The sequence below is a fragment of the Colletotrichum navitas genome, assembly GCF_030913465.1.
Source record: "Colletotrichum navitas strain CBS 125086 chromosome Unknown LY79scaffold_18, whole genome shotgun sequence".
Taxonomy (NCBI): domain Eukaryota; kingdom Fungi; phylum Ascomycota; class Sordariomycetes; order Glomerellales; family Glomerellaceae; genus Colletotrichum; species Colletotrichum navitas.
Genome location: NW_026850564.1, coordinates 551405 through 562699, shown reverse-complemented (window position 1 = coordinate 562699; position 11295 = coordinate 551405). Strand labels below are relative to the sequence as shown.

At 56.6% G+C, this 11295-nt stretch overlaps 4 protein-coding genes across 4 annotated transcripts; 2 read left to right on the top strand and 2 right to left on the bottom strand.

The window, feature by feature from the left end:
- The first annotated feature begins 244 nt into the window (after positions 1-244).
- LY79DRAFT_129510 (uncharacterized protein) lies at positions 245-1135 on the top strand. The gene has a single exon (XM_060550839.1). It carries the CDS (start codon positions 392-394, stop codon positions 848-850), a length of 459 nt encoding a protein of 152 aa, XP_060416024.1. The 5' UTR covers positions 245-391; the 3' UTR covers positions 851-1135.
- A 503-nt stretch (positions 1136-1638) lies between these two features.
- On the top strand, positions 1639-2939 carry LY79DRAFT_511941 (glycoside hydrolase family 16 protein; the record flags this gene model as incomplete). Its single annotated transcript, XM_060554321.1, has 4 exons — positions 1639-1799; positions 1863-1960; positions 2037-2083; positions 2166-2939. 4 exons carry the CDS (start codon positions 1639-1641, stop codon positions 2937-2939), a joined length of 1080 nt encoding a protein of 359 aa, XP_060416023.1.
- A 691-nt stretch (positions 2940-3630) lies between these two features.
- On the bottom strand, positions 3631-4640 carry LY79DRAFT_548800 (Tim17/Tim22/Tim23 family protein). The gene is made up of 3 exons (XM_060557425.1): positions 4411-4640; positions 4214-4309; positions 3631-4084 (listed from the first exon to the last, which is right to left on the bottom strand). Exons 1-3 carry the CDS (start codon positions 4513-4515, stop codon positions 3728-3730), a joined length of 558 nt encoding a protein of 185 aa, XP_060416022.1. The 5' UTR covers positions 4516-4640; the 3' UTR covers positions 3631-3727.
- A 578-nt stretch (positions 4641-5218) lies between these two features.
- On the bottom strand, positions 5219-9091 carry LY79DRAFT_668489 (ubiquitin carboxyl-terminal hydrolase; the record flags this gene model as incomplete). Its single annotated transcript, XM_060563536.1, has 8 exons — positions 5219-5328; positions 5379-5508; positions 5561-5878; positions 5930-6529; positions 6583-8178; positions 8229-8688; positions 8759-8906; positions 8965-9091. 8 exons carry the CDS (start codon positions 9089-9091, stop codon positions 5219-5221), a joined length of 3489 nt encoding a protein of 1162 aa, XP_060416021.1.
- Positions 9092-11295: the final 2204 nt, after the last annotated feature.

The window sequence follows — 11295 nt, the reverse complement described above, 5'->3', positions numbered from 1 at the left end:
ACCTCTCGATCCTGTGTTGAGCTCAGCCCATCCATCCCATCTGTGATTCTCGTCTTCATCGATCCTACCTAGGTACAACAGCACGCTCCCACCCATCCGCTCTCTTCAGATGGTTCCGTCGACGTCTCCTCGCGCCCGGCTCGTTATTTATGTTCGAGACGTGTCTCCGCCTCCAAAGCATGAACGAAGCCCCGTCCCCACACAAAACACCCCAGACGCATTGGCCGCCGATCAGAGACAGCATGATTTTGGCAGGACCTGACTTTTTTTTCATTCTCGGGCTCTGCAATGCAACTTTAGTCCCGACCCCCGTCCCTTCCTTCAGCCTGTCAGGGTGCTGTCCTTGCCTGTCAGAGGGCCTGTGAGGCGTCATGTCCTGTCTCGTCCTATCATGTCTGTCTACCGCTTGGCTCCTGCAGCCTCTTCGGCGCCTCTATCCAAGACCACGTCCGTGTCCGCATTCGGCAACCCAGGCGGAGCTGCCCGTCCTTCTCTTCGTTTCTTCATGCTCTCAACCCCTGAAGTATACCATTCCCAGGGTGGCAGCTCGGACGCACAGTCGAAGTTCGAATGCCAAGCTGGCAGCTCGTTGTCGGGGACCTTGTATCATATCCTGACCCACGCGGCGGCGGCGTCGTGGTCGTTGTTATCGTCTTGGCATCACATTGAAGAACATCAGCGATCGATGCTTATTTCTCCCTGCTTCCCACCCCTCCCCCGACTAGAGCTCAGTGATCCTCTTTCCTCATCTCTCCCCCTCCTCCTCCTCCCTCCTCGTGTGTATCTATGTTCCCTGCCCGGCCTTGGCGTTTATTTCCACCTTGACGTATCCTTTAATTCTTGTCCGTAATACATCTTCACGCCTTCGAGAGGACTGCGCCGCCGTTTTACGGTTAAGTCGTATAACCACCGTAACCGTCTCTGTTATCAAAAAGTCCTTCTTCCGCTCACCCGACTTACCCGTCCGCTTCCGGCCCAACCCGCGCCATTGGCAGGATCAAAGCTGCCACAGTAATACGAGCAACTCCACGTCCGATCCTCGCGCGTTTGGTCCTCTCCTACACTACTGCAAAGGACGCATCGACGTACCTTGCAGATCAAGTCGGCCCAGTTCTGCTCCGCCGGCCACTTCAGCTAGCCATTGGACCGGCCTTGAGGTCCACCCACATACGCGTACACATCACGTATGATAGGCGTAATCGTCGCTCTAGTAAATCGGGGAAGCGTTACAGCCTGAACAAGATGGTTCCAACTCTTGGCCCAGCCGCTTCGCTCGGCTACACGCCGTTTGAGTACTGGAAGGGTCCGAAACCCGTCCTTCCCAGATCAAGGCGTCAATCCCAACCCGTCGCTGTCGATCGGCAGCCGCTGTTGCCCACCTCCACACCGGCTCACAAGCCCAAGGCAGTCTCAACAGGGCCTAGTCAACGGCTTCCGTCCAGCATCTTCGTGACGGAGCCAGGCACTTACACCAGGTGGTCAGACAATAACAGCAACGCACCCTTTGGGGAAATCCTCGTAGTGCCGCCCAAGGTGCTGATCCACCCACTTTTCCGCGATGAGATAAAGACCCAGGGGTGGACCCGGGGGTATTCCCCTTACCCGGACTCATTGAAAGACTTTGAACACAGCGACACCATGGGCCCATACGGATTCTCCAACGAGAGCCTCGGCCGGAAGACGGCGTGGTGGAGCCCGAAAGGGTGGACGAAGAGGATCTGGGCCGGCGTCGGCGGAGGCGTCGTCCTGATCATCATCGTCGTCGTCGCCGTCACCGTCATGCTGCAAAACAAGAACCAGTACCCCTGATTACACAAAGCTGCCGTACAAGCTGAGTGACACGTGTACGAAACAGTGCTCAGGGTCGTCGTCGCCCGTTGCGCGAGCCTCTGGCTGATGATGACAGACTCGGGAGAGGCCTTTTTCGACAAGTTCAACTACTTCAACACTTACGATCCAAGTGCGTCTCCTCTGCAGTGAAGAAGGCTGCCTGGCGCAGCAATACTGACCCGGTTTTGGGGGTAGGGGGGGGACAGCGGGAGGAATGGTCCACTACGCCGGCGCCGCGGAGGCCAAGAGCAGGGTACATGACCACCCCCCCTTTCCCTTCACTCTCTCACTATCTGGGAGCCACCGGCTGAGCACAGTTGGTTCGCAACTGACAGAACCTCACCTACGCCACATCGGACACCGCCGTCCTGAGGGTGGACGACACCGTCGGCCCGACGTCGACCCCGGACGCGTCAACCGGCCGGTCCTCGGTCCGCGTCGAGTCCAAGACGCAGTACAACAAGGGCCTCCTCGTCTTCGACGTGAAGCACACGCCCTACGGCTGCGCGAGCTGGCCGGCGCTGTGGTTCACGGACCCCGACAACTGGCCCGATGCCGGCGAGATCGACGTCATGGAGGCCGTCAACCAGGGCACCGACGGCAACCAGATGACGCTGCACACGACGTCGGGGTGCGCCATGGACGTCAAGCGCAAGCAGACGGGCCAGACGCCGCACACGGACTGCAAGAACTCGACCAACAGCAACGCCGGGTGCGGCGTCGAGGGCCCCGCGTCGACGTACGGCACCGGCTTCAACGACGGCGGCGGCGGCTACGCGGCCATGGAGTGGCGCGACGAGGGCATCCGCGTGTGGCAGTTCTCGCGCAGCTCCGTGCCGCCCGACGTCACCGGCCAGGCGCCCGACCCGAGCGGCTGGGGCGAGGCCCTGGCCGACTTCCCCAACACGTCGTGCGACGTGGGCTCCCACTTCCGGAACCAGTCGCTCATCATCAACATCGACGTCTGCGGCGCCCTCGCCGAGGCCAAGTACGCCGATTCGGGCTGCGGCGGCGGCGCCAGCTGCGCTGAGTTCCAGGCCAACAACCCGGACGCCTTCAAGACGACCTACTGGGAGTTTGGGGCATTTAACTTTTACACGGCGTCGTAGGATGTGGAAGGGGGTGGGGGGGGGAGGGAGGATTGCCTGCTGCAAGAGTGGGCTAGGACCGTGACGGGCTCGGTCCATGACTTTTTGTTTCCTCTTCTTTTCTGCTTTCGTGAGCCAGCGAGTACCAACTGCCCTTTTATTTTGGGTCTTCTTTTCTTCCCCTGCCTGCCCGACGAGTACAGAGAACGGGTTCAGTTTGGGATCATCACCTTGGGATCGACGGACGGAGGAGAGGGGCTCGGGCGACCGAGTGGGAGGCTCCTTTCCGATAGGTACTTAATGTCTACAACGGTCCGTCTATATTACAATTCTATTCTTCAACCGACGTTCCAATCGTCGTCCAGCGGGACCGGAGCCCCCCCAACAAGAATCGTGATCTCGTCACCCTCTTCCCCCCCTCGCGCCGTCGGCCCGTTGTGAGAGAGTGTGTACACGCCCTCATAGTGTAAATAGGAGGCTTCCTCCTTTACAGACAAACACATACACACACACTCCTTTGAAATCAAAGTGGAGAGAGTTTTTTATCTATACCACCCCTCGGCCCCCCTCTTCAAAGGCCGCTTCTTTCCCGCTCCCTCGAGCAAACCGCAGGAATTCCAGGGGAGCCCCTTTCCTCCCCCATAACGCCGTGCAATGCAAAACCCATCTTTTGGTACATGTACAGAACGTGACTCTTTCGTCGTGAACAAGCCACACACACACACACACACACACACACACACACACGCAACCCACCCTGCGTGACCCCCTATTCAGACACAAAAAGATCCAAACGGCCGAGCCCGCTCTCACTCGTCCTTGGGCTGCCGCATGTACGCGTCGATGGCGGCGCTAAAGGCCGCAAAGGCCACGCAGCCGCCGAGCGCGGCCTGCGGCCCCGCGTTCTTTGCCAGCAGGCCGCCCGTCAGGCACCCCGCCGCGACGCCGTTGGCGATGTCGTTCTTGGCCCGCAGGCCCTCGATGCCGCACTCGATGCCGGCGAAGAGCCCGCCCACCTTGCCAAAGTTCTTGGCCATGCTGTACGACCGCACGCCCATGTCCTTGAAGCCCACCTTGAGCTGCTGGCGCAGCGGTAGGTCCGCGATCGGCGTCACCGTCGTCTGCCCCGCCGTTGTCGCCGTGTGGAAGGGGGTGTCGTAGGACATCTGTCATGCGCGCACACGGGCACCGCAAGTCAGTCATTTTTTTTTTTAGAAAAAAATGAAAGAAAAAGAAGAAGAAAAAACAAGTCCGAAAGTTTCGAGTCGAGAGAAAGGGGGGAGGAACAAACGTACAGACGCCATGAACATGCCGAACAATCCGCCCATGCCGAAACCCATGACTCCGGACATGATGCTCTTAGTGAAGCAGTTCTCCATGAAGTTAGTCATCTACGCAGACGTTCAATTAGCCTCCCGTTCTTCAGTAAAGCCGATTTCCCTGCGAACGCATTGTAGCAGAGGCAGCAGAGGGCACTAGTTCGATGGCTTACGGCCTTCATCTCAGGGTCCGGAGGTCCCAGGCCGGCTGCTGCAGCGCCGGGGGTTTCGCCTTGCGGTATTTGCGACGGCATCTGACCACCGCCGGGGAAAGCCATCGTTTTGAATGGTAGGACGGAAGTCGTGTAGGGAGCGGCTCGGTTTGAAATACGCCGGTAATGCGATCGCGACGCGCAGTCCAGGAGTGCGTAGGAGCTGATGGATGGATCCCGAATATTTCTGCCAGCAAAGACCGCCCGTTGAATACTCGAGCAAAATTTCGATGCTTATCTTATCGGCATATGGGGCACGTGCTGTGCGCCAAGACCCGACCGACCTCCGGGCGGGCTATCCCGACCTTTGGCGGGGCGAATGCCGCGTCGTCTCCGCATTATACTTTCGGGGGCACGGGTGACTAGCATATATCCGGACTCAAATGAACTCTAAACACGATAATGTTTGGCCGACTTCGCCCCAGACTATGCTACTAACAACCTCGGGTCAATGCGAATGTTGACCGTTTCTCTTTCGAGTGAGCTACGTGAATTCTGTTCTCTATCGTGAGAGCGCGCGCGGATAAAGGCCTGCGGTGGTTCTTGCTTGGCCTACCATGAGAATGCCCTCCGATGTGGAAAGGCAAGAATCGAGACTAGAGGTGCCTGCTATAGACCCCAGAACCATGAAACTGTGCGCATATCCCTGGCATTACCACCGTCTACCGATAGCGGTCGTGGATACATTGTCGGACAAACCCCCCTCCCCCTCAAGCCCCCTTACATGTCGTTCCTTCGGCATCCAAGATCGCGCGACGGTCGCCTTACATTACCGCAAAAACAGGTCACCAACCCCGTTTCTCAATGTTCTCGTCCGGTCGACGTGGTCGAGGCCGAGATAGTCGTCATCGTTCGTCGCCACGTTCCACAGCTCGTCATCTGAATAAATATTAGCAAAGCAGGATGATAGTGGCTTTGGACGCTCTTACCATCATTGAGGTATTGTGGCTTTGAGAAGTGGGATCTCTTGACCACGGCAAACTTGATCTTCTCGAAGCTCTTGCCCTTCAGACCAGTCCGCTTTTCCAGACGCTTCTTGGTGTCTGCGAATTTTTCGCCCTGCCCAGTGTTAGTCTTTCGCATCCTATTCGTCGACAGTCCTGGCACGTACCTCGATGAGCATGAATTTGAAAGGAACGCCGTGGACCCTGCTCGGCTCGTTCTGGAAATGGAACACCTGAATGAAGTTGCTTGCCTCCTCCTCGTTAATCTCTTCCTCGGGAACCCGCTCCGCAAAGACGTTGGTGTAGTCGTTCATGCTGATAACGGGATATTCGCGTGGCAGTTCGCGGTAAAACTTGTGGCTACTGGTCTCGTACACGCGAATGCGTCCGCCCTGGACCTCGTCAGGAATGCCTGCCTTCTTAATCAAGACCTGAATAAGGTCCTCAATGTTGCCGTTCTTGGCAACGAGAAGGTCAAAATGCTCCTGCGTCGAGTCAGTATGGCCCAGTCTCTTGATGTCCGCATTGCCACGTACCTCTTTCGTGATGCCTTCGCTGAGCCAGGTGATCTTAACAGTCTTCTTCGTGTCCAGCTCGGCCAAACTCATGTCCAATACTTCAAAGTAGAAGGCATCCGTCCGTTGACTTGAGCTGAGCTGATTGTATCCAGAGGGGTTCAGGATGAGCTGCAAACTTTGATTGACTCCGCGCTTCACTGTTGTCTTGGGGTTTCCGGTAGCCGAGTTGACGGTCCAGAAGCGGATGTGGGTGGGGTCGACACCCAGTCTGTCACCAACGCGCTCTGCAAGGACGTCGTAGCTGATCTTGGAGTTGAGGACGAGCTCGAACGGAGGGAACTTTTCGGGGTTGCAGCGGGTCGGGTGCGCGTGGAACTTGACGGTCTTCTTGTTGTGGAGGAAATCGTAGTACTCCCTCGCGTCGTCGAAGCGGTCGACCTTCTTCGGCGGCTCTTCTGCTGCTTGCTTGTCGCCCAGTCCCAAACGCTTCTCGAGGATGTTCCTGTCTCCCTTGCGCTCAGTCGTCTTCTGGAAGCAGATGATATCACCGTCCTGCAGTTCTGCGGCCTTGAGAGACTGCTTCGGCTTCAGGCCCTCGATCATGGTCGGCTTGATTTCCTGCGCAAGAGTTAGTAACGCCTATGAATAGCACATGCAGGTCATCAACGCACCTCCCAGAGGGCAATCTTTTCGTCCGACGGCAGCTTGTCGCCCCAGCCCATCTTCTTCATAATGATGGGGACCAGCTCTTCAACCTTCTTCTCTTTGCTGATGTAGACATGGCCGATGCCGTGAAGGGACTGCGCCTCGACGTCGAAGTGCTTGAGGAAGATCAAAATGAGATCGTTCTTCACAACTACGCCGTTCAGCTGTCCTTGATAGGTCGGCCAGACCGCTTCGCCCTCGGGCGTAATCTCCTCAGCGACCTCGGCCCAGACTCTCAAGAACTGATCACGGTGCGCGGCCGCTCTCTGGAAGCACTCCTCCACTGTTGGACGCAGATCCATGATGGGCTGGTCGGGGCGGATGGTCTTGTTTTGACGGTTGACCATGATCCAGAGACGGACCTTGCGAGGGTCCAGCTCAAGAGATTCCGCAATGGTCGCCACCAGCTCTTCCATCGTCGAGGAGCGAAGCACACGGTATGATTTGGGCGCGCCCTCATCTTCGGCATAATCCGCATCGAATGAAGTCAGGTCGGTGCCGCCGTGGGCCTTGAAGGTTTGCTCCGTGATGACCTTGACATAGATGTAAAGGTGCTGCTCCTCCTTCTCCTTGCGTTTGGCCTCTCTGAGAGCGGTCTCCTCATCGAATTTCGATCGCAGGTGTAGGGGAATGTCCTCCTTGGTGACGGGGCACAAAATGTCGTCCAAACGCGACTGGCGAATGTAAACCAGCATGTAGGCGCTGTTCTGGCGCACGACTGGTGTCTTCTTCTGCAGGGGCGCCCGGGGGTTGCTGGCAGGGTGCGTTCGGTATTCCCCACCAAAGTTCTCCTCGAGCACTTCACGCATCGTAGCCTTGGTGACCTTGTCGTCGTCATACTTGTAGAACCATCCGTCCTTCTCGGGCTTCAGGAACGCGTAGTAGTGGCCGGCGTTCAGGTCACCGCTATGGACGAGCACGCCATGGAGCTGATACGTCCAGGGCTCCGATTTGTCGGCATCCTCCGCAAGGTACGGCGACGCATCAAACACCTCAGGGAATTCGTACCGGTCGTTGATCTTCATCATGGTGTCTCGTTGAATGTCGTATTCGAACCGCTTCAGCTGCAGGTGCAGAACATTGGGAAAGCTCTGAAAGATGACGCCCTTGTTGGCATCCTGCAGCTTGAACTCGTCGCCCGCGTAGTACTGGTTTTCGCCATCCATCTTCTCGACCTGAACGTAGTCCTTGAAACTGTCAAGCAGGTTCTTGTTGCCGCTGACGTTGAGCTGGATATCCCAGAAGTCTTCGACACGGCTGGACTCGTAGTCGACGTTGACGCAAGAAATGTAAGTTTTTATCTTACCACTGAACATCTCAGGGAGGACGTGCTCAGCCGGGGTGCCCTTCATCCTTTCTTCCATGCGCTCCATCAGCTTTCGCGACAGCTCTTGGACGTCCTGCTGTTCAAAAATGTGCCTCGTCTCCCAACCGAAGGACTTGGTCAGCTCGTTGGTTCCGACAGCCTGCTCGGAAGTCTGCAATTGGTAAAAGAGGCGTTGCAGAGTATATGCGCTGTTGCCCATGCTCTCTTCGCTCTGGGTGGGAATTTCGTAGATGGCCTATGGCACGTCAGCACTTGATCTCGTCGCATGGGAAGGATCGATCGTACTTTGCGGAAAGCATTGGTAAAGTACAACGACTGAAGCAGAGAGTTGAGGTAGCAAGTGGCGCCTTGGTTGCGCAGGCCGACGTAGCCCGTCTCCTTCTTGGAATCGTAGTTGTTGAAGTTGTGCCACAGGACGCCCGTCTCGTCCCTGACAACGCGTACGTAAGCAGTGATGTTGGCGGTCTCATTCTCGCACAGAGGTCGGCTTCCACCCTCCCAGGGCACGTTGAACATCTTCCGAAGCTCGAGGAATCGGGTGAAACCCCAGTCTGACTCCTCCTTGGTGAAACGATGATGCGCTGTGTGATGGCTGTATAGGCTCGGGTCGTTGGGGTTCCAGAGGACGAGGGCGAACTGAACGCAGCAGCTCCAGTTTTCAGGAATGTTCGATGGCTCGAATCCGTGCTCGAGGTAGATGGAGCACTGGTCAACGTTATTGCCATGAGGAAAGAGCAGAATGCGCCTGGGCGTGAATGTCAGCGAAGCCATCATAGAAGATGGCCGCAGGGAACCACGAGTAGGAGGAAGCTTACCATGGATAGCCACCGGCTTGAAAGACTGGGCCGTGCTCCTTCTTTGACATTGACCTCCATGCTTCAACCGTCCATGTGTTGACTACGTCTTCGACGATTTCGGGCTCATCGTGGAGGGGCGGGAAGATAATCTCCTTCATAGCATCGACTGTCCCGAGTTAGCCGGATGGGGCAGGGGGGGCTGTGGAAGGGACTGGCAATCCTACAGTCGTTTGCCAAGGGCAAATCTTGCAGCTGTTCGGCCTCATTGTCGAGGTTGTCGGGGTTGATGATGGCAATGGACTCCTTCTCGGGGTCGGCCACGCCGACGTATTCGTCGGTGTCGACTACCATCTCGTTCGGAGAATGAATATCGTTGTTGTAGCTCTACGGCAGTAGAAGTCAGGATTAGCCAAGGTCGCGGCCTAGTGTTGTGGACGGTAGGAGAAGGGCAGCCGAAGTGGGAATGCGTAGAATGGTAGGTGACAGGTTTCGGTCTAGTAGATAGCTTGGCTCGGTCGAATGACGGCGGGGTATGGAAAAGTAGGGGGGGTGAAGGTGACGGGAAGCAGACGGAAATGAGGAATAGACCAGGGGAGAGGGACAGAGAAAGGATGCAGAGACGAAGCTCAAAGGCAAGATGCAAGGAAGGAAGACAGTTAGGTGAGAGGGGCAAAATGGCAGCTATTGTCTCTGAATGTGGTTCGTGGCTTACCATAGTCTACCTGCAGTGGCGTGTGAAAGAAATGGGGGAGCGAGAGCGGATGCCGTTGCCAGTCGGGAAACCACAGCAAAAATGGCGATTTGCGCCAATGCTGCTTCGATGACGAAGTGAAAGCCGCAGCGGCAGGAAGGCTGCAGATGATGGGCGGGCAGGCGGCAGGCTGCGTAGAGGACCCAAGAGCAGCGGGTGCAACGAGCAATGGTGCCTTCTTCAAGAGAAGCGTCGGTTGTAGCAAGATTGGTGCAGGTTGGTGGTGAGGAAGAGATCTTGCATGAACAAAAAGACAAGACCAGGAAGGTGGAGGCGGCGGCGACGGCGGCGACGGCGGGCTGGTCCAAGCAGGTGCACCGTGGGCAACAGTTGCAGTGTATAGCTTGGTCGGTAAAGGCAAGGTGAGGTAAGGGTAAGGCAAGTCGAGACGGAGCCCGGGTACAAGGCAGGCAGGCAGTCCAGTCAGTCAGTCAATCAATCAACGCAGCAAGTCAATAGTCAGTCAGCGCTGGCTTCCAGTGAATGAGGGTGTGCTGTGAGGCGTGATGCACCAGGCCGAGCAAATCCAATCGTGGGGAAGAAAAGGTTGGAGACGACGAGTCCAGATTCGTGGTGAGGCGCAGCACTTCATACGTAGTAGATGGTGTGCGTGGCAGAGTGTAGAGTAGAGCACCGGCAGAAGTACAGTGGCAGCCACAAGCCAGCAAGGGGGTGGAGGGGGAAGACAGCCCGCCCAGATAGTGGGCGACACCACTGGAGATGAATGGAGTGTGAGAGAAGCATTACCTACCTAGGTACCTACATAAATAGCACAATGGGGACTTTGACTTGGTCAGGTAGTTTAGGTACTGTCTGTTAGTCATCTCGCCGGCTACGACGCAAAAGCCTTAATATAAAGCCCTTACGTGGAATCTGTTTCGGAGGCTGGCCCCGCTCTCCCACGGCCCAAGGACCATTTATGCCGGCCAGCTGCACCAGAGTGTGAGTGCTGGGAGGCCAAGCTGCCCCCGCTCCCCCCCCCCGCTCCCTTCTCATTGGAGAGAATATCATCCCACCCTCCGATGACGTTACCGTGGCCGTGGCCGTGACCGCCAGCAGAGCTGCTTCCCTCCCTGAGGCCCTTTCACCTGTCATCTCACCAATGCTTCGTCAGTGTTGCAGTGTAACGTCTTGAGCTATATATCACGAAACCAAACAACCAGGAGGCATTACTCCAGGAATCTCGTTCATCACGCCGCCTGAAACCTAGATCCCGAAATCTGGCCTGGGGTTCCAAACCTGACCCTCCCCTGTGAGCTGGTCGTCTCGCTCTCCACGCCTGTCAACTCTAGTCCAAATATCACCACGCCTTGGTTTTCGGTGACTTTCCTCTCAATAGGGAACCAAGCACGTGTGCCGACAAGTAAAAGACACAGCATCCAATGGGGTCCGCGGTGCTTTTACTCCGGCAGTACCACGAAGCATTGAATTCGGCCGATGTGAGCTTCGCCAGCTGTGACAACATGCGCCTTAGTCATGGGTTAGTGTGGCTCGATTCATCCGAGGTGGGCGCGTCTCCTCAGCCTGATCCTGAAGGTGGCCCAAGATAACAAAGGCAACGTGCCGCAATGTCGTAGGACTGGGCTGCAAACGACTCATATGACAAGCTTGGGCGATCGACATGGACTGCGACATGGACTGCGTAAGCTTATATACAAGTACGAAAGCCCCATATCTAACTACCGTCCGATCCGAAGCATTCCTTAGCTTATAGCTAAGCTGCCTCATGGCCCTTCCTGGACATGGCCGTGTCCAACGGCGCAGGCTCCCCTCCGTGGCCGAAAGTAAAGTCGGTGATATTCAA

Bases quoted from the DNA above. Each gene is read 5' to 3' on its own strand.
- LY79DRAFT_129510 (XM_060550839.1), top strand. From the start codon at position 392: ATGTCTGTCTACCGCTTGGCTCCTGCAGCCTCTTCGGCGCCTCTATCC.
- LY79DRAFT_548800 (XM_060557425.1), bottom strand. From the start codon at position 4,515: ATGGCTTTCCCCGGCGGTGGTCAGATGCCGTCGCAAATACCGCAAGGC. The intron at 4,310-4,410 runs GTAAGCCATCGA...ACGTCTGCGTAG, and splicing joins CGGACCCTGAGATGAAGGCC to ATGACTAACTTCATGGAGAA. The intron at 4,085-4,213 runs GTACGTTTGTTC...CGCGCATGACAG, and splicing joins TCGGCATGTTCATGGCGTCT to ATGTCCTACGACACCCCCTT.